We start from the raw sequence: 22,477 nt of genomic DNA, 5'->3' as shown, positions 1-22,477 counted from the left end.
TCTAAGTGACTGTTTTTTTCCTTATTACAATTCAAATTATCTGAATTTGATTCATGATTTTCTTTCCCCCGAACTATTCTTTTACTCTTCCCTATTTAGAAATGTATCATCATTCTCTTAGGCTACAAACTTGGGCCCTGTCTTTGATTCATTCTTCTCTTTAATCTCCAGTGTATAGTCAGCAGATCTTATTGGTTTCTTCTTCAGAAGAATCATTAAGCCTTTTCTTTTGTATTTCCTCTGCTACCACTTTACACCAATCCTTACCATCCTTCAGTGTTCTTACCTCTGGCTTCTCACCTCTCTTTTTCAAGCTTGTGACCCCTCAGCTTAAAACTAGTGAAACAGAGGGGCGCCTGGGTGGCATAGCGGTTAAGCATCTGCCTTCAGCTCAGGGCGTGATCCCGGAGTTATGGGATCGAGCCCCCATCGGGCTCCTCCGCTATGAGCCTGCTTCTTCCTCTCCCACTCCCCCTGCTTGTGTTCCCTCTCTCCCTGGCTGTCTCTATCTCTGTCAAATAAATAAATAAAATCTTTAAAAAAAAAAAAAAAACTAGTGAAACAGAAAACAGAATCCTTTGAAACATAGTATGTCAGGAAGAAATGGAAGGCAAATGAATATTAACCCTGAGATTGTCTGATCTGCAACAGAGTAAAATTTTTCTGTCTTTTGGCCTAAATTTCAACTAATTTCAAAGATTTGCTTATTTATTCCTTCATTTAACAGTATTTATCAAGTATATAAAGTATCTGTTCTGGTGTTAATAGCCAAATATTATACTTAATGTCTTTTCATTCCCCTTTGACAGTTCATCTGATTTCTTCAACTATCCTATTTATGCTTTCTGTGGTTTTTCATCCTCAACCCTGCAAGTGCCAGTCCTGTTTCATAGGTACTAAGCCTTGATTCATTTTAAGCTCCATAAGTCACACAAGTCCACAACTGCTGGATGGCAATTCAACAACTCAATTCCATCTCCTCTGTAGACCAGCAACCTTCCAGCCCCATCTTAGTGATATAGTAAGGCCTGTTGTCTAAGCTTACTGGTGTTAACAATAGAATATTATAATGTAATAGTTTCTTAAGAGAAAGGGTAAAGGAATGAGAAATTGGCCATTTGACTGGTTTTTTATAACAAACTTTAGGAAGTTTGGTAGGAGTTATGTTTTCATAAGTAGTTAATATCTGTAGTATCTTGTCTTCATCTTGCTTCTTGCTCTTTCTTGGTTATATCTCTTTATTTAGAGTCAGGTGGCTATTCTTAATATTTGGAATCACTGGGGCTCTGTGTAGTTTAGTGGAAAATTAAATAGCAAAGAATAATGAACAAGGTTACTCTAAAATGTATAGCTTCATATTTACCTCCCACCAACTCCCCCAGCCCACCCCATTCCACCCTCTGCCATCTGTGGCTAGTAATATTTTGCAAAGAATAAATTGAGATAAAATCTTGTTCTCCTTACATGGACTTGAAATAGCCCATTGAATGCCATTTTTCATTTTTAGCAATTTTCATATTTTCTGAGAATGTGGAAAATGTGCTTTATTTTTTATTCCTTAGAACTTCAGTATGGTCTGTTGTTCACCTGGGATTTGGAAAGTATAAAATAGATCAAGTAAGGATTTTCAAGAGATGGCTTATGTAACTCTGACATTCATGGAGTATAGCTAGAAAACAGCTCTTCACTGTGGTGAAAAGCGTTTTCTAAAACAATACAGCGTTATCTATATATTGCCTCCAGGTGGTAGTTTTACAGACAGAGAATATGCTTGAGCACGTTCTAACATTTTACTTTATATTTTAAAATTTCTGAGTTTTTTGTTTTGTTCCTTTTTTTGTTGTTGTTTTGTTTTGTTTGTGTTTGGGGTTTTGTTTTGTTTTTTTTTAACATTGAAGGTTAGCAACTAAAATCAACCTGGTTCCACCAAAGACTCTTTATATTTTTTTCCTCATGAGTCTGCTATTTTGAAAATATTTGTTCACAAACACCATATATTATTTTCCTTTCAAAAAAAGAAAAGTAATCAAGGGCTAAGAGCCAATCATATCTTTTCTTTTTTTTTTTTCCAGTAATCATTTCTGAATAGCACTGGTACATTGGCATTACCTGGAGTAGTCATAATCCCAGACAAAATTAAATATTTCTCACTTTAATCTGCCAATACAACTTTATTATGGGTGACTATACACTTTCCATTAGGCCTCTAGAAGTCCTGAAAACAATTTGACCCTTTCGTGGACCTCAGGTTGGAGACCACTATTCTATACTATGTCTCATGACATAAAAAATATTATACCATTTCATTTTATGAAATAAATTTTTGTATGATTATGCAGTTGCTTTACAGGAAATACAGGAAGATTACCTGGCCCTTCTTTGAGTAAGGGGATTGTATTCCTATCAGGGCTTTATGATGCTTTGCAGTTGTGAAACCGCTCTCCACAGCACCTTTGAGGCTGTGGTGACATTGTGGTAAATGATTCCTTTGAGGTAGGCAGAGCCTAAATAAGCAACCTTCACTGCTTATTGTCCTTTTTAAGTTAAGTGTCTCGGGTAGCGTAATTTAGTTAGTTTCTAGAGAAGGTCAGTGCTTATATTCTTCCTTCCTAAAACCTCATAATTCTGATATTGGCTTTGACATTAAACAAAAGCTTCTCTTGCTTTCCTTTCTGAACTAATTCTTTCTAAGCAGTAAAAGAAAGTATTTGCCTTATTTAAAAGTTCATATGACCATACTAATCTCAAGAGATTTTAAACCCCTTACCAGTTCCTTACTTTGTCATTTGTTGCTCCTCCAGCCACTAGCTAGATACGGGGGTTTGCTTTTATACAAGGAGAGCTGCTGGAGTTAAAGAAAACCTCCCTCTTATTGAATCCCATTGGGAGGTTAATGTTAGCTGGACTGGTTGCCTGGTGGAAGAAGGCAGAAGAGACTCCTTGAGAAATGCACAGCCAACTGATGTGTGACACATTTTAACTTCACAGTCTCTCTCTCTTTTTTTTTTTTTAATTTTATTTACGGGGCTCGATCCCAGGACCCAGGGATCATGACCTGAGCCACCCAGGCAGCCCTTAACTTCACAGTCTTGCTTGCAAATCTATTCTCTGCCATCTATGACTATAGATAGCAATTGATTTATTAGATTTAGTGTTCTTCTTCTTTGGCTCAACTTTACTTTTCTCATCTTTTGCCACTTTGGGAAAAACTTAACCAGTCATTAGGCATCAACATCAAGAAGGTCAGTCTAGGAACAGAACAAGGTTCGTGGTCTTTGGATATTATGCCCCAGTAGATCCTTCAAGAATAGGGGCGCCTGGGTGGCACAGTGGTTAAGCATCTGCCTTCAGCTCAGGGCGTGATCCCGGCGATATGGGATCGAGCCCCACATCAGGCTCCTCTGCTATGAGCCTGCTTCTTCCTCTCCCACTCCCCCTGCTTGTGTTCCTCTCTCGCTGGCTGTCTCTATCTCTGTCGAATAAATAAATAAATGAAATCTTAAAAAAAAAAAAAAAAAGAATAAAATACAGTGACACATAGAAGAAGGACATTAGGCATTTTATCCAAAAAATAAAGTAGCATATTCACGAGTTCTGACAGCTGAGATAGGCTTTAATAATATAGGAAAGCCTCTGGAATTAGCCTTGGTTTTTATAAAGAACATCTTTTGTCTAGGATTTGCTCCCAAATAATTGCAGGGGAGGGAGAAGTGCAGACCATGAGTTAATAATTGAAGCTGGGTGAAGAGTGCACAAGATTCATTTTCCTCACTTTTATATGTGTTTGAAATGTTGCACAATAAAGAGGTTTTTTGAAGGTATCTTTTCCCTAGGAATTTTGGGATAAAATCTATTTCCCTATGAAATTTTCAGCATTCCCCCCCATACTATTTCCCTAAGAAATTTTCAACATCCCCCCAGTACTCAACAGTGTTGAACACAAAAAAAATTCTATCTTAGGTTTGCATTATTGAGGGAAAAATATTTTTTGTCAGTAAATTCTGAATTTAGCACATTATTTTTATCTGTTAATGTCCAAATTGTATTTATTCAGCAATATGAAAATTTATTGCATCGATTGCATTGTAATGAAACTTCTTTAGTTTTGTTTCTCTTCAAGGGCATATTCAAGCAAACTTTAATTAGTATTGGGAAGTCTGAAAAATAATGAAAAAAATAGCATTAAACAGTTTCTTCATATACAGGATGCCTGATACATCTTTGGATAGTATTTTAGTTAAGGAGTCTATTTTCTCAGTCTGGGTCCTAACATAACTTTGCTGCTAAAATGCTCACTTAATCCTTAGTCTCTTCTATATTGTCTAGTTGGTCACTCCTGTTAAAATATCTATGCCAATTGACATGGTATAATTTTTATCTAAAGCAAAGATTGACAAATTTTTTATTGTAAAGGGCTGTATAATATTTCAGGATTTGAGGGCCACAGTTGCTCTCTGTTACATGTTTTTTGTTGTTGTTGTCATTCTTTACAACTCTTTAAAAATGTAAAAATAGTTCTTAACTCTTTTGGAAGAGCCTTATAAAAATAGGCAGAAGTCTGTAGCTTGTTAACTTCAGCTAAACAATTGCTTTTTAATTAGTAAAGACCCAAATGTTAAAGGTTATTTTTAAAGGTAAAATTATGACTCTCATACAAAATGATCATGTGTCAAAGATTTTTTTAACTCATTAATTAACCAATTATTAGGAACTGATGGGGTGTTAAAATTGGTCCAAATGAGAGTTGGACTAAGGAAATCAGGAAATTTATATTCTCTACCAGACATAATTCATTTGCATTGCATCACCAACATCATCCACAGGGTAATTTCCATTTCTATGAGTTGCAGAATAACGTAGCCAAAGTCAAAGTTGAAGACTTTTACAATCACATAACACCAAAGGATCCAATAGACAACAGTGGGCATTCCCTTGAAAGGACACTTTTATCATTTTAGTCCTTCACAATTTTTGCTCCTGGTTTTTCATCTCTCTTGTGATCTATCATAAATAATTTTCAAAGACTGCTCTTGGTCACAAAATGGTCTCCTTACTTTTGTCCTATTTACTCAGGTACAATAAGAATGCTAAAGTCATACAGACATCCTTAAATTTTCTTTACAAATCCAGAGCTGTTAGTTTTGAGCCACAAAATTATGTATAGAAGCTTTCAAAAAGAATCTTTGATTGGACTTTTAAACACCTTTTTTATTTTATTATCCCAAGCTTAGGAAACCATGCCTAAGAAACTCTCTCACTAGATTTCACCTGCTTTGCTAATAAATTTCGGTGAGTTATTATCAAATATCCCAACATTTGCTCTAAGGCTTGCAGTGCAAAAGTAAGTGAACCTTCTCACCACCTGTAAGTCAGGGGACCCAGTAACCAAGTATCAGGTCAGTTTTCCTGGGGGGGCTTTTTGGGAAGCATTGGCACCATGTATGAAGTCAACTATTGTTCCTTAATGTGGTTTTTCGTAACATCAACAATATTCTACACAAATAACCACAATAAAATTTCCCTCTGTCATTTCATTCAGTGCTGTGTAGTTAGTTCTTGTTCAGATAGAACTTGGGTCAATAGTCTATTTTCATGAAACATCTGCTTCCGGACTGAAAAGCATCCTAGACATCCTGATCCAGTGTAGGGGTATAGTCTGAAAGTCATTTTAAGTGATACCAGCTCAGAAGCATGTTCCTTAGAGTCTTGTTCTTTGGAGTAGCAGTAGTTTATAGAGTACCTTATACAGTCCTTTCCGGGAGACTCTAAAAGATAGTTTTAGATATAAAAGTTATTCTTTTTTTTTTTTCCTAAGATTTTATTTTTTTGAGAGAGAGAGAGTGCGCACGCATGTGAGCAGGAACAGGGGTGAGGGGCAGAGGGAGAAGCAAACTCCCTGCTGAGCAGGGAGCCTGATGTGGAACTTGGAACTCCATCCCAGGACCCTGGGGTCATGACCTGAGCTGAAGGCAGATGCTTAACTGACCTGACCGAGCCACCAAGGCACCCGGTATAAAAGTTATTCTAAAAGTTTTATTTTTCTGTGTTTTGGATCCAGCTTTGGGAAAGAAAAATCAAGAGTCAGCAAAGGAGATTTGAATCCTTGATTAAGACAGGATCATTGTGAGAAATGATACTTGGTTATTTGGTCGAAATGACAATAAAACATTATAATAAACATTAAGGGGATTCAGTTGTAAAGACTCTTAGCTCTTTCATCAGTTAAGAACTTTTTTTCTTTTTGGATTGTTTTCTTTTTTATTCATTAAGAACATAATAAAGCAAACATAAAGCCAGAAAGTTACTCTGCTATCAAGTAAAATTACACAGAGGATGAATAATAATCTTCATGTTGTAAGACGAAGGCATTAACCTGTAAGCCTAGGAAGCAAGCTCATCAAAACTGATCACATTTTGCCAAAATTTGAACATATTTCATGGCTTCCTTTCAGATCCCAGTAGTATAAACCAAGGCAAATCAAAGTCACTTTCTAAGATTTGTTCTTTTTTCAAATTCTGGAACAGACTGCCTACTTTACTTTGGGACAAAAATGTTCTTTCTCCTTGAAAAACAAAAGGACTAGTATTTCTCTATCAGTATTGCTCCTAGTATAGTTCCAACCACCTCTATCAATTTTAACTTGTATTTCAGGGAGAAACCTGGGTAGAGGGCATGAATAATAATTATCTGTCACACAAGCATATTAGGGGCGCCTAGGTGGCTCATTCAGTTGAATGTCCGACTCTTGTTTGGCTCAAGTCATGATCTCAGGGTCATGGGATGGAGCCCTGCATTGGGCTCCATGCTGATGAGCATCTAACTCTTGTCTTAATTTTGGCTCAGGTCACAATCTCAGAGTCATGGGTTTGAGTTCAGTGTTGAGCTCTGTGCTCAGCGTGGAGTCTGCTTGCCCCTCTCCCTCTGCTTCTCACCCCCCCAACCCCCACTCACAGTCTCTCTCTCTCTCAAACAAACAAGTAAATCCCTCCCTCCCTCCCTCCCAGTGGTAGGAAATGAGGATAGAAGAGCCTTATGTCAGTGTTTGGTTTGGTTTTCTCTGAGTGGTGAGATTACAAATAATTTTTGCTTTCTTTTATGCCCACTGGTGTTTTTAAAGTTTTCTATAATGGACATGATTGTCTTAGAAGAAGATATATTAAAAATGGTAATAAACAGAATTAAGCAAACATTCGCTGGTGTTGATGCTAGCTGTGTAGGATTGGTTTTTCTGTTTTTGTAGAAACAAATGTTTACTCTGTTGAAACCTTGCAACCTAATTTTTAAGCAAAGACAAAATTTGTATTAGTTATTAAATTCTTTATTAATTTGTTCTGGAGAGTCAGGGTCAAGAATTCTGTGTGTCTGGAGATAGAAGAGGAATTTCTGGAGCCATGGTTTCAACCCAGAATTTCCTTCAAATTCATTTAAGGTGGTTAGGATTTCATTCAGAGGGCTTCATCTGATTTAGATGAAGGAAGCTACATGAAGCTGGTGAATGCTGATGGAAAGACCTTAGTACTGTGCTGGTCTGAGCTTCCAGCCCCATACTAAAGTAGAAGTACAGAAATAATCACAGCTTTAGGCACTGAACTCTATCAAATTGTCTTCTTGTCTGATTCCTTTCTGTGTATTAACCTCAGAGAAATATTTCTACATATTATACATTGTACATACTATACTATATTTACAATCCCTAAAATTCTTCCTGTGCACATTCCACAGAACTGCTTTTACAAATGAAGAAATAAAGCTCAGATTTGATAGTTTGTCTAAATCCCAAAGTGACTTCTTCAGTGCAGGAACAGTCTCTTTAAGACATTCAGTTCTTTCATGCAGTATCATGGGTATTCAGTAAATAGTATATGATGCAGGAGCTGAGCCTGGGCTTAAGATTGTAGTGTTTTTGTATACTTAAGACAACTCCAGTGCTTTATATTCAGAAGTGTTTTTTCCTTTCATCAAGACTTTAGCATCTCATGCTCAGTTTTTTCTTGCCCAGTTTCCATTTAAATTATTTTGTGAACCTAAAATGAAAAATGTGAAAATAAGGAAATAAGGAAAATAAGGAAAGCATAGAATTTGTTTCAGCAATCTTTCAGTCCTTTATCTAAACATGGGTAGATTGTTTTTTCTTTGTATTTATTGAACCAGGCTACCTAAACATTTATTTAGAATGTTTTTAACCTTTTTAAGCTATTCTCTAAACCTTACCTGGTTTTAAACTAAAAGACAGATGTGAATGGTGAATTAATGCCCTGTAACTTTAAATTCAACCAGTTGGATGCTTTTGTTTTTTTATAAAAGATGCTCACAGCTCCAGAAGAGAGGCAGATACTGTCTGTGATCTCCGTTCTCAGAGTAAAACTATTCATTTGCATTAGCAGCTATAGCAAACCACACACACACACACACGCGCGCGCGCGCGATGCTTGTTTGGCAGAAGCTTTCTGTTTATTCAGCACAGAGTCCTCCCAGGCTCCCAGATGTAGAAAGCTCTAAGAGTTGATGTACGAGACAGAACCGGAACTATACATAGGCAGGGGTGGGCACTGCGGAGGATTGGCTATGCGGGAATGTTGATGTGGTGCGGCTGTACCTGCCTGTTCTGTGAAAGGCACTTCTCTGAGGCTGTGAAGGTGAGAAGCCCAGGGATCCATCCACTAGAAGCTTCATTTCGGCTGGCTCTTTGGTGGGGGAATGCATTCCCAGTGGTAGCTGTCCTCATTTACAGCGTTATTCTCGGAAACCAAGTATGTGCAGCCGTGACAGACTATGCCACAGCTCCTCTGCAGTTTGGAAGCTGGGACAAATGGAAAGAGCACATAGTCAAGAGAGGTTGTGATTTGTTTTCACTAGCCAAGCTTGCTCTGGCAGTACGCAAATGAAGGATGAGCTTTGTGGCAAGCAAAATCAGCAGACTGCCTGACAGGGGGTTTTGGTAAGATAAATGTATTGCTTGTGTTTTGGCAGGGGGAGGGAGTCTTGGATTTTTTAACTATTATTTTTACTTTTCTATATCAGCTGCATAGAATTGCCTTTTAGCAATAACAAACATTTTGCAGAATCATATTTGATGGAGAGGGATGACCCAAGGAGCCAAAAAGGAAAACATTTTTGATCATTCAGTTGTGACCTTCAGAGATAATCATCAAGTTTTCTCAGATGTCCATGAACAGACAGAAACCAGGAATTTCCAAAGCAAAGAATGCTGACTAACAGATATCCTTTCTTTTCTATGAACAGTTATAATTCCACCACCACCACCCCCCGCACGCTTTTCCCCCCAGCTTTCCCTATGTTTGAGAGTGGAAAAGAAAAAATAAAAGCTCCCTGCTCATATTGAGTTGTTGCCCCTGGAACAGTAATAGGCTGAGAACATAAGTATGGAGGTGGAGGAAGGCAAGATGAGGAGTCTGCTATTTTCATAGCCGTGCGTTGGTGGGTGTTTGTCTTAGGTTCATTATCATTGCTGTTCAATATCAAGTGGTTGTTAGTGCTGTATCTCTTTGCCTGTACAGTGATTTTATCCCTTTATGTTCTATTTTGTATGTTTTTCTTTGCCAGACCCAATTCTGTCATTATGAAAACTTTTTCTGTTATCGTTAATACACATTAGCTTTTATTAGAGAAAAAATGGTGTAGAAAGTGATCCTGAAATATTTATGGACCTCAAGAAAATAAAGGCATTTTCTCTTTAAAATCAAGGTTTTCAGCAGATTTTGGGGTCTTGATTTTGGAATCTGTAACAAGCATTTTATGACAAGTTAAAGAAATGGGTTGCATTAGATCTATGAAATCCTACTGGAATCACTTTGTTCTAATCCACTTTAAGTTGGACCCTGTATCTTAGGTTTTTCCAAGCCTGAAGGTTTACTTTTCCTCATCCTAACTTACGCAAGTATTGCTGGAAGATATGTTGATTGTCTTTGTAGTCTAACCTGAGATCTTTTTCTTGGGCCCCTCTTCTCAACCAGTAGAGAAAGCCAAGTTTCCTAGCTGCTTAGAGTGGGCACAGAAGAGACCCATTGACATGTGACTTTTTGCTGACTCATTGGTTATATAAGCCTTGTAAATACAGTTATCCTTATACTTTGTTAGGTTACTGGGCAGGTGGGCCCCTTCCTGTTTACTGATCTTTTCTTATCTCAGCATCCTTCTCCTTCCTTAAGGCTTTTTGGTAACGTAGTCTCAACTTATTTACCAGGTGAATTCTAAGAAGTGAATGGGCAAATCATTTTTCTTTTTTTCTTTTTTGGAATTGCTTTGGCTCTGTATTTTCATCTTGATTTTGATGAAATGCTAAATTCTGTATTCTCTTGGCACATGAAATTCACAGTAATAATACCTTCCTCATTTATATCCTAGTTAAAGTAACTTTTTTTTCTATCTTTGAGACCTCAGTTCAAATGCCCTTGTTCAAAGAATTCTTCTGACCTCCCAATCTAAAGTAGGTTTCCCCCCTTACGTTATTCCTTTTCTCACAGCCCCCTGTTTTTTTTTTTTTCCTTTGTAGTACTTCTCACAATTTATATTATTTGATTACTGGTTCTTCCATCTCTACCACTTTTCTCCACTCAGCCATTAAGCCTCATGAAAGCAGAGATACCTTGTTTTGTTCATCAGTATATACCAAACACCTAGCAAAGTGTCTGGCTGAAAGTTGAAGAAGGGATAAGTAGGCAGTATTGTATGTACAAAGGTCCTGTTGTGAGAAGAAAGGAAGAGCAGCAGGGGTTGAAAAAGGCGAGTTTGATTAGAGTAGGGGAATCATGCAGTAAGATGAAACTAGAGAAATAGATCCAGGGCCTAATCACATAGGACTGACTTGATAGAGCATATTCAGGTACTTGTTCTTTATTGTAATTGTGGGAAGCTACTAAAAGAATTTAAGCATCGGGTCGTTTAGGACTTCTTTTTTTCCGGGGCGCCTGGGTGGCTCTGTCGGTTAAGCGTCTGCCTTTGGCTCAGGTCATGATCCCAGGGTCCTGGGATCAGGCCCCGTTTTGGGCTCTCTGCTAATGCAGAAGCCTGCTTCTCCCTCTCCCTGCCGTTCCCCCTACTTATACTCGCTCTCTCCCTAATAAATGGATAAAAATCTTTAAAAAAAAAAAACAACTTTTTTCCTTTTTCCTTTTTTTTTTTTTTTTAAGTAAACTCTATGCCCAGCATGGTGCTTAAACTCACCATCCCAAGATCAAGGGTGTGCTCTACTGATTAAGCCAGCCAGGTGCCCCAGGACTTCTTTAAAAAAAAACACAAAACTCCAGCTTAACTGAAAGCTTAATTGAATGCAGGTAGATCAGTCAGTGTTCCAGGAGAGAGAAGACAAGAGTTTGTCCTAGTGTGGTGGCAGTAGAGATAGATGGGAGAGTATTACAATTTGATGGAAATTTGGAAAGTAAAATAGATAGGACTTGGTGTTGAATTGAATAGGGGTAAAAGGCAGAAGATGTCAAGAATTATTCCTGGGCTTTGGTTTGGTTTGGTTTGGTTTGGTTTTGGCTTTGGCTTTGGCTTGTTCAGTAACCTGATGAATAGTGATGTTTTTCCTGAGATAGAGAACACAGTAAGAAAACCAGGTTTACAAGAGGATCATGGTGTTTGGTTTTGGATATGTAGGTTTTGGTATAGTCAAATAGCTTTTGGATCTGTAAGTCTAGATTCCAAAGGAGATGATACAGCTATTACCATTGAGGAGCCCTTAGAAATATCCTTAGAGTAAAGTGTAAAACAGTGGTTTAGACCTACTTTGGGAGCTCATCTCCCACCAGAGCCCTATTTTTATAGCTACATGAACCATTTAATTATCTTTTTTTTAAAAGATTTTATTTATTTGACAGAGCGAGAGAGAGCACACAAGCAGGGGAGCAGCAGGCAGAGGGAGAGGGAGAAGGAGAAGCAGGCTCCCCACTGGCAGAGAGCCCGACAGGGGGCTTGATCACAGGACCCTGGGATCATGACCTGAGCCAAAGGCAGATGCTTAACCGACTGAGACACCCAGGCTCCCCCACTCAATTATCTTTAAAAAGCTGTTACATTTCCTTCTTATGGGCTTTTGCTCAGACTGGGTTGTCATCCTATAAAATGCCTTTCCTTCCCACTTCTCTTTTTATCAAAAACTTCTTTCTTCAAGGCGCATTTCTTTTTTCTTTTTTTTTTTTTAACTCCTCCAAAAAGCCTCCTCTGTTCCCTTTCCCTTCTTCTGAATATGTGGCTCCTTTCTGTGTTCTTTACCTTCATATATACTATGTCATTTACTTAATCAGACCTGTATTTCAGTTGAACATTTTCACATCTGACTGACTAGATTGTGTGTTTTTTGAGAGCAGGGATTCACCTTTTTTCAGTGCTTTACGTAAGGAAAACAAAGGATAATTACAAAATGAATTAAATAGTAGAAACTCAATCTTTTGTACAATCTGCTTCTTTAATATCTAGCACCATATCCTTCCACCATCTGTGTACTCCTAATTTTCTCTAGACTGTCCCTACATTTTACCCTGCACATACCTAGATACATCAGAGAAATGTTCTTCCTTTCATATGCAAATCCCTGAACTAGTCGTTTTCATTATATACTTTTACTTTATTTGTAATTTATCAGAAAAGCTGAAATCTTGCATCACCTGTGAAAAAAAATGGCCAAGACAGGAAGGACTGGCTCCATACAGGATGTCAGAGACACCTAAGAGATGCTGTTAAGGTTACACTAGAGCCAAGTAGTCATGCTGTAGTAAGCCATGTGGGTATCTGAGGAAAAACATTACAGGCAGGAGGAACACTAAGTGAAAAAGGCTTGAAACAGGTACATGCCTGATATATTCCAGGAACAGCAACGAGGCCTTTGTAGCTTGTGGCAGTGGAGTAAAGGAATGAATAGTTACGAGATACAGTCAAGGAGGTAATGGGTGCCAGGAGGTAATGGACCTGACCAGTGCCAGATCATGGTTATTCAGGCTATTGTAAAGACTTTGGCTTTTACTCTGACTCAGATAGGGAGCCCCTGGAAAGTTTTAGGTGTAAAAGACTGTTGTGACCTGGGGGCGCCTGGGTGGCGCAGTCGTTAAGTGTCTGCCTTTGGCTCAGGGCGTGATCCCGGCGTTCTGGGATCGAGCCCCACATCAGGCTCCTCTGCTGGGAGCCTGCTTCTTCCTCTCCCACTCCCCCTGCTTGTGTTCCCTCTCTTGCTGGCTGTCTCTGTCATATAAATAAAATAAAATCTTAAAAAAAAAAAAAAAAAAGACTGTTGTGACCTGATAGATTTTTAAAGGATCACTGTAGCTGCTGTACAAATAATTGATGATAAAAATATTATTCCAGTGATAGTTATGAGCCTATTGCAGTAGTCCAGGCAAGGGTTGATAGTGGCTTATGCTAGAGTGGCAGTAGTGGAGATTCATTGAGATGTGGTCAGATTCTGCTTCTCTTTAGCAACTAGAGCCCAAAACAGTTGCTGGAGCAATGTAGTTTACATAGAGGATAACAACATAGGCTCTGTAACCAGACTGTCTGGGTTCAGACATTGGCTTTGCCACTTCTTTACTTCATGGTTGGTCTTGAACAACTTACATTCTTTATGCTTTGGTTTTCTTAGCTATAAAATGTAGTAATAGACCCATCTTGTATGTCATATAAAAATTATATGATTTACTAAGCGTACAAAAGATTTAGAACATTGCCTGGCACATAGTAAGTACTTTACTATATGTATTAGCAGCTATGATTATTAATGTTGTTGTTAATTGGATAGAGTATGTAAGAGAAAGAGGAGTTAAAGTTGACTCCAAGGCTTTGGATCTAAACATGTGGATCAATGATGTGTAGCCATTAGCTGAGATGGGGAAGACTGCAGGAAGAGCAGGTTTGGGAGATATCAGGAACTCAGTTTTGTACATAGTAAATTCAGAATGACTGTTAGACATCCAAGAAGAAATATTAGGTAGGTAGTTGAGTATGTGATCTAGAGTAAAGCAGAATATGGGCTATAGGCATATATTTTGAAGTTGTCAACAGAGAAATGGTATTGAAGACCATTTTAAGAGAAAGAAGAGTACTTGGTCCTGAAATGGGATCGGGGATGTATAGCTTGGACAGGCCCTCCCTAGAGCCTCTATTCTTCAACCTACGAACAAGCCTAAAAAGTTCAGGGAATAGCCAGGTTATCACAGACCCTATGAAACTTTCCAAATTCTTTCATTGCTTTAGCAGTTTATCAAAATTGGATGAAATAAACAGGATCAAGCTGAGGCTTAGAAATCTTTTGTTTTAAGGAAACTTGTGTCATAAAAGTATTTGTAGAGAACTACCTTGTAAAGGGGAACTCACTGGTGGCAAATTTTACAAATTGGCTAATCCACAGGTGGATTTTATATGTATTTTTAAATCCTCAGCTGTGGTAACATTTCTTTGTCACCTTCTTTTGCTGGTTGGAGCATGCTCAGAAAATAGATACTAAATTTAGCATTAGCCGATTTGTGTGCTTCAGACTAATCATTCTTCATTCTGAAGTTGTGTGAGAATGATTTTTAAATAATCCATAGCCAAAGTCACTGTTTCTTTCTTTTTTTTTTTTTTAAGATTTTATTTATTTATTTCAGAGAGAGAGAGCATAGAAGCAGGCAGAGCAACAGGCAGAGGGAGAGGGAGAAGCAGGCTCCCTGCTGAGCAGGGAGCCTGAGGTGGGGCTCCATCCCAGTACCCTAAGATCATCACCTGAGCTGAAGGCAGACTTTTAACAGACTGAGCCACCCAGGCACCCTGTCACTATTTCTTTTTAACAAGTTATAATCTCAGAAGGAAACTTGGATCATCTATTCCAAATGGCAATCAGTATATCCTCATGTGACATTTTTAACATTCAGGCATGAAGTTTCAGGTTATAACCAGTGGCATGCATGAACTGATATTTGAAACCCGGTTAAGTTGAACAATGCACCTGTCCTTACTTTCATTGTATGTTACTTACTTTTTCTTTTAGATATGAGGGAGAGATCTTTCCCTTACAATCTGTTACTCATCTATAAAATAAATTTTCTTAACTGGATGATCTCTTAGTTTCCTTCTAACTCAAAGAAACTGTACTTACAAAAATAACACTTAACCATAATAACTGTAGCAAAGCAGGATGTTATTGTCAACTTATACAATCACTACTATGATTGCAGGCTTTCCTTAAATGTTGTTTTTTTTTTTTTTTTTTTTTTTTGTACTTCCAGTGCCAAACGTAGGCCCTGTACATGGGAGACATTCTGCGAAGGTTTGTTAAAATGACAATAAATCATCTGACCAGGCTCACATGAATCCATTAAGTCCAAACATCAGGCCTGGCAGTGCTATTCCTCAGTGATGTCTTTCACATAAGCCAGGAAACCAGCCTTCCTGTGACAAAGCAATTCTGAGTAGCAGTCCTAGATCCTATAGTGGATATTTTGCTGTTGGGCTGGAGCAGGGTGGACCAAATAGGATGTTAATAATCTAAACTGATATTCAACACAGTTGGTTTTTCCTCAGCAGCCTTGGAGGGATGAGTATCATCTGTTGGAAGCTATTTTTCTTATAAAAATTCTGGCGTTTATTCCATTTGTAGTAACATAGGCTCAGTCACTTGTATGACATATGAGATCTAGAAGGATCATGTTAAGGAGATGATAGTGAGCATTTATATTAAACATTTACTGGCTATCTCTGCACAAAGCATTGTGCTAGCTTCTTGGAGTACAAAGATGAATATGACTTGATCCCTGTCCTCAGGAACTTAGGTCAGTAGAGGCAGGACACCCAAAAAATCATTTAAACATAATGTGATAAGGACTTTGAGAGAGGTGTATGTTTATTTATATGGGAATATGAAGAAAGCCATTAATCCAGCTGGGAGAGGGAGTTTGTCAGGAAAGATACCCTGGAGGAGGTTACACCTGAACTGGGTTTTTAAGTTAGCCAGAAAAGGAAAGAACGTGCCCTGGACTATATGGACAGAAGCCTGGAGGTGTGAAACAGCATGCCATTATCAGAAGAACAAATTACGGTGTGACCGTTCGCATATGTGGATTTAAATTTAAAGTTTCCATTATTCCCAAGGAATCCATGATACAGTTTTTTGTCATTTTGCTGAGGCATGTGGTAGGATCTTTAGCCACAAAACTAGTGAGCAAACTCCAGCAGAATTTGTGTTTCAGTGAGCATGTCTTCTACTCATTTTCACATGTGCAGTATCACCCATGAGATGATTTTATAACTTTGTTCTTTATGGAAAATGGGCCTGGAAAGTGCTGGGTGTAGAAAAGCATGGGGCCTTAAGTGTTTCTTTGTACAAAAAGGAAGCTTGAGACAAGTTAGACTATAGTGCCAGATTTAGAAGTGGCCAGGATTATTATCATGAGTATTATTTGTATATCATTGATTTTTCAAATTTTTTTAAATTAAGTGATAAAACATTATTTTATTTTTCTAAGCAAACTTTTCCCAGAATACCCATATGAAGTAGATGAAAACAGAGGTAATCAGGAACCTGCTCACTTGCTTCTTCCACTGCTCCCCTCTGGGGTGGTCCAGACACATTTCTATTGAACTCATCAGGGCTGTTGCATATAGCCAGAATTCTGCATAAAAATATGAAAAAGTGACCCCTAGAACTTAGAGGAAAGACTCCATTCTGTCCAAGGATTATTTATCAAATGAGAAAAAATCTTTGTGACAAGTAAAAAGGTCTGTTTTTAAGACTATATGTTGAATCTTGATTTTTAACTCCAAAGTAAAAATGGAACGCTTAGAGAAAAAGCTTGCTGGTTATGGGCTAGTGGAACTTAGTTCATTTTTATTTTCTACTACTCCCACTTGAGATTTCCTCTTCATTCCACAGCAGACTAAGCATCAGTCAGAATTACACATGAGAGAATTGCTCAACAGAGTTGTGCTTACTGTGGAGGGGAAGGGCATGTCATTTATATAGTGAGACACTGGAAATAGGTGAAAAGTCTTCCCATAATGAATATATACTTTCTGCACAAAGTGCTGAAAGACTGTGGGATTCCTTTTCTTTTTGTTAAGAGTAAAGTGTTGGGGATGTTGGCAAAGGCAAGCCTCAAGGAGATAATGATACAAAATTCAAAGGCAGAACTGTGTAACTTCTAAGGCAGGGGTCTTTCCTCTGTTGTACCTTCTCAATACAACCTGCCTGGCAGAAAAAGAAAAATTTATATGATGAACCAAAGCATCTTTGTGTTTATCATTGATTAGAAGATAGATTTCTGTGTGGTTCTTAAGACCAAGATTATGAATCTCTAGGGATTACAATTTGTATTGAATTTGGGGGGGTGGTCTCCCCAAAATCAAACATTCTATCCTTTTGCCCCCACTAAGTGCACTTGAATTAAGCCACATACTCCAATTTTGATTCATAACCATGGCCCCATATCTGTGAGATAAAAATTTTGGAAGAACAGTGGAGTTGGGTCTGCAGGTGCCTGAGTATCAATTTGCAAAGATTGCTGCATGACCCATTCTATGAAATTGGCCTTGGAAAAGATCCACTTTCAGAAAAACCAAAATAGTCCAGATTCTATTCGTTTTCAGATTAATTACAAAGACTTCCCTACTTTCCACCTCCTTCTTCTTTTACCTTAAAATGCTTTCTTCATTTTCTCAGAAATGATGTGGATTATTTAGTGTAAATAAATAGTGCTGAGATTTCCTGAAAGAGAGCCGATGCTCTATGAAGCATAGTTAAAATGATTTCATTCTGCTAAGTAGACAGGACTGGGCTGTTGGCCTTTATTGAAGATAGTGATGTCAAGTCAGGGATTTATGAGTCTTTTCTAGTTACAAATATATGCTTGGATTTTGAGTAATGAACCAAGTAAGGAGTACAAAAAGGGTGACTTCTTGAATGTTCACCATGTTTGGCAGGCATAATCAGATTTAACATAAATTTAACATTTTTTCAAATAATCTCATGAGAAAATGATAACCCCATTGTATAGATTAGAAAACTTAGGCTCAAGGGGAACAAGAAGGTGGCCCAAAGACACCTAGCTAGTAAGGTGGCAAAGCTAGGTCTGAACCCAGGTCCTTCTACTCCTGTCACCGCTCTTTCCACCATGTTTCTTCATATGTGATTGTTCTCAAAGCTGGGTGCTGCCATGTTCTGACATTCAAATAGTCAGAGAAAGCAAATAGATCTTTAATACATTTTCAGATGAAAATTGTAAGCCATTATAAAACTTTGTCAGATATTCTCCCAAGGTGGCTTTACTCTGCTCCTGATTAATTGGTGTTTTAAAGCATTGCTGTTTAAATTTTCTCTTGGGCTTTTTTCTGATCAGTTAATTCGGATCTGTTAATAGATAATTTAAGCCAAGCAAATGAATTTTTTTTTTTTTTTAGGTTTTACTTTAAAGTAATTTCTGGGGGCGCCTTGGTGGCACAGCGGTTAAGCGTGTGCCTTCGGCTCAGGGTGTGATCCCGGTGTTATGGGATCGAGCCCCACATCAGGCTCTTCTGCTGTGAGCCTGCTTCTTCCTCTCCCACTCCCCCTGCTTGTGTTCCCTCTCTCGCTGGCTGTCTCTATCTCTGTTGAATAAATAAATAAAATCTTTAAAAAAAAAAAATAAAGTAATTTCTGTACCCAACGTAGGGCTCGAACCCACAACCCCAAGATCAAGAGTCACATGCTCTCCCGACTGAACCAGCCAGGCACCCCCTGGCAAATGAATTCTTAATAGGAAAAGACAAAGTGCAAGCAAAGCAGCAAATCTGCTTGTTAGAGCAACAACCAGATTATGAATTGTGGTTCTGACCATATCCCTAGCTGTGTAGCACATTGCCTCGCTTACAATAAGTAGTCAAAATATATTTAACAGACTGGTTTTTGGTCCTCGCTTTTTTTCTGTACAAATTAATTCTATCCCCAGCCATAAGTGGCTGGGACTTGCTATACTGGGTTACCAGTATGCTCACTCATGAAAGCCCTCAGGCTGTGGTCACAAGGAGCCCTATTGAGTAGGTGATATTGCTGCTGTGCTGTCAAACTGCCATGTGATGAGGTAGTAGGAAGCAGCTCAAGGTCAGTTCATTTGTAAATTAGTGATAACAGTATCTACTGTATAGGGTTGTTGTGAGCTTTAGAAGATTACTAGCTAGCTAGTCAGCTGCCTAGCCACAAGACCAACAGTCNTTTTTTTTTTTTTTTTGGGAGGGAGGGACGGGGGGGCGGGGAGAGAGAGGGAAAGAAAGAAAGAGAAAGAAAGAAAGAGAAAGAAAAGTGACTATTATTACTTTTACTGTAGTGTTGAATTACATTATTCCTTTGGTTCAGACAGAGTCTGAACGATTATGCCTGAAATGTGAAAGATCTTGAAGTATATTCTAGAATATTTTAATATTTGAATTTTTAAAAAGATCACTTAGAATGGTATAAAAATAATTGCCAGTACTAACTGCTTACTCTGTGCCCAGTACTGTTTTTGAGCGCTTTTATATTTACTTATTTCATCCTCAAAATAGTCTTCTGAAATGGATGTTAGTATTATCTCCATTTTAACAGTTGATGAAATGGATGCAGAGGTTAAGTAACGTGCCCAACCAGGGTCACATGACTAGTAAGTAGCAAAGCTAGATTTGAACCCAGGCAGTTTTATGCCAGAATCCGTGCTTCACTACTACACTAAATGTAGCCGGATTCAATCATTTTGTTTTTCTGATTTGTGCCTTTTCATATATGTTTAAGAAAATCCTTCCATATTTTCCAATACTACCTTCTTCTAAAAGGTTTAAAATTTGCTTTTCACATTTGCAGTTTAGTTGTCTGTCTGGAATGAAGTAGGAATCTAATTTTATTTTGTTATATACGGATAGCCTAATATGCCAGCAAAGGCTTTTGAAAAAGAGAACCACTTTTCATGGTGCATTTATAACTAACGGCTAAGTATTCTTACCTCTGAGGGCTTTTGTTCGTAGCTCAGAAGATACCCAGAGGGTATTCACAGCCCCTGTCCTGTAGTTCTGTAGTACAATATATCTATTTCTTGCCACCTCTCTTCCTCTTCTTCTTCTCCCCTTTTATTTCCCCTCTCCGCCTCTCACAATTTCTTCCTCTTCTCTCTCCTCCCTTTTTAAGGATAGTGCTTGCCAAAATTGGGAAGAGTTACTGAGTAATCAAGTGATTCATGGTTTCAGGTGTTAAACTACCCTTCTGCTGAAGCAGTGGGTTAGTTTTCTTTGGAGGCTGAGAACAGTGGGTTCTGTCAGCTGTAATCTTGCAGGGATGTTGATGACTCTAAGTGGAAGTCATATACTGGTAGGATGTAGTGTGGCCCCAAACAGCCTAGGTAGGCAGGAGTCAGATTAAAGATAGTCTGGTTTACTTCTTTAGTTACTGTGTAGGGAAATAAAATCAGAATTAAACTGTGATCATTTGTAAAAAAAAAAAAAAAAAAAAAAAAAAAAAAAAAAAAAATTACATCAAAATTTTGTTGTGTTTTTTCAAATTTAGAGATATAATAAAACTTTGATTCTAGTACCAAAGCCATATTTTCACCAGTATGATCAGTATTTATCCTCCCTGAGTGATAATTAAACTTGACTTCTGTATCTGCACTTCTTTAAGCAATAGACTGCATGTAGGGTGATATTCGAATTAATAGCAAAGAACCTAAGAAAACTAGGTAATACATGAGCTTGTAGTCTTGAATCAGTGATATTTTATATTTGCTTTCCTTTCCAGTGGTAGACTTTGAGCTATTAAACATAAATACACAATCAGGGTCTATTACATACTGTAGTTGTGGGATCTGAAATCCCATTCAGAAAGAAAATCATACAGTGGGAACCCTGTACAACTTAAGAGAGTGACTGTAAGGCACTGAAGAAAGTGGGTTTCCGGGAGCTCCTTTTTCAAACCTTGGCAACGTGGTTATCTGGAACTCTGGCTGAGTCTCTTTTCTGCTGCTTCCCTCTGGCCCTTTCACTGCTTGTTAGCTTACACCTAAAAATGAATGGGGCAGATGGAGGAAGTTATGCAAAGTAATTATTGTGCTAGTCCCTAAACTATTCTGGACATTTTTGTTATTAGTGGAACATAATGTCATTTTGCTCTTCATTTTAGTTTTAAATTATTATTTTATTTTATTTAAATGCACATTATTTCTCATTTGTTCATCTAAAAAGGAAATAATATATTTTTGTTCACATCAGTAGTACTATATTAATTCCAGTAATGAACTTTCCACTATGAACTAGTATTTTTGGAGTTAGATATCACCATAATTCCTGCTCAGATGGGAAACTGAGGAGATACAACCAAGATGAAAAAAAAGACTGACAAGTTATCAGTATTTCATGAATATTTCAGATTTGGTATATTATCACAAAAATGTAATTCACATTTTTAAAATATGAGGGTAAGCTATATACAGTTCTTTCTATCAGATTGCTGCTGGTTACAGATTTAGGGATGAGGACCAAGTAAATTAAGGGGTATGATCTTAATCTCCAAGATGGTAAATTTGTAGATTTGACACTCATACTGGGCGTTTTTATTACCCTGAGATGGTCCTTTTTTTTTTTTTTAAGATTTTATTTATTTATTTATTTATTTATTTATTTATTTGAGAGAAAGTGAATGAGAGAGAGAGCAGAGCAGGGCCAGAGGGAGAGGAAGCAGAGTCCCTGCTGAGTAGGGAGCGCAATGTAGGGCTCAATCCCAGGACCTTGGAATCATGACCTGAGCCAAAGGCAGGCGCTTAATCAACTGAGCTACACAGACTCTCCAAGATGGTTCTTTTATTATTTATTTCTGTTACTGCTCAGTTCTGTTCTGTTCTGTTATTATTTAAGTCTGTTTCTACAGACTTTTTGCATGAGCCCTACTCCAGTTCATGACAAGACACACTGGAGGGTTTTTTTCTCTCCTGAGTTAGGGAAACCTGACCTCTCCCCAGCTTTGGCTAATGGCATTGAAATAGGATAGTTTCAGTTTTCAAATCTGAGCCGCTTGTCTTTTTCTTCATCTCCTTTGAATGGTTGCTCACCCATATGAAGGATAGTCATTGTGTGGGTTTTGGAGTCCCTTGTCTAATAAAAAACCTTTTACTGGATAGAACTCACAGAAGTTGAGCTCCAAAAGGCCTGAACTTAGTTGTTGGCTTAATTTCTTATGTCCTACTGTCTCTCTCCCTTAGTATTCACTTTTCTTGCCCAAGTATATCACAGTTACATGTGATCTGGGAAATTAACTCTAAGAGTATACCACATTCATCCTTGACACTTGGAGCAGTACCTTCTCATTCTTACCTTCATCTGTCTCCAACTACCAATTGAGTGTCCCTATTAGAAATAGAATAATCCCATTACCCTTGACATACTTTGGGTAAAAAGACACTGTGATAAAAATTTGATTTTTATATCTAACCAGTAAAATACCTATTCTCACCAGCATTTTGGATGAGCATGGATTGGAATTACAGTGATGTCTGAATACTA

The 22,477-nt window shown here is 37.9% G+C and overlaps 1 protein-coding gene across 9 annotated transcripts in view; it reads left to right on the top strand.

Annotated features, from left to right (window-relative positions):
- Positions 1-22,477, top strand: part of TMCC1 (transmembrane and coiled-coil domain family 1) — a 239,531-nt gene that overhangs the window by 190,377 nt on the left and 26,677 nt on the right. The window contains exon 1 of one of the 9 annotated variants that reach the window (XM_034658813.1): positions 8,566-8,637. The exons of the other annotated variants lie outside the window; for them this stretch is intronic. Coding sequence (XP_034514704.1) covers positions 8,575-8,637 — 63 coding nt within the window. The 5' untranslated portion in view covers positions 8,566-8,574. Of the gene's footprint in view, positions 1-8,565; positions 8,638-22,477 lie in introns of those variants that run through there. 9 annotated transcript variants of the gene reach the window in all.

The sequence above is a fragment of the Ailuropoda melanoleuca genome, chromosome 4, assembly GCF_002007445.2.
Source record: "Ailuropoda melanoleuca isolate Jingjing chromosome 4, ASM200744v2, whole genome shotgun sequence".
NCBI classification, from domain to species: domain Eukaryota; kingdom Metazoa; phylum Chordata; class Mammalia; order Carnivora; family Ursidae; genus Ailuropoda; species Ailuropoda melanoleuca.
Note: the sequence above shows the minus strand (reverse complement) of the source record. Positions and strands in the feature narration are given on the sequence as shown.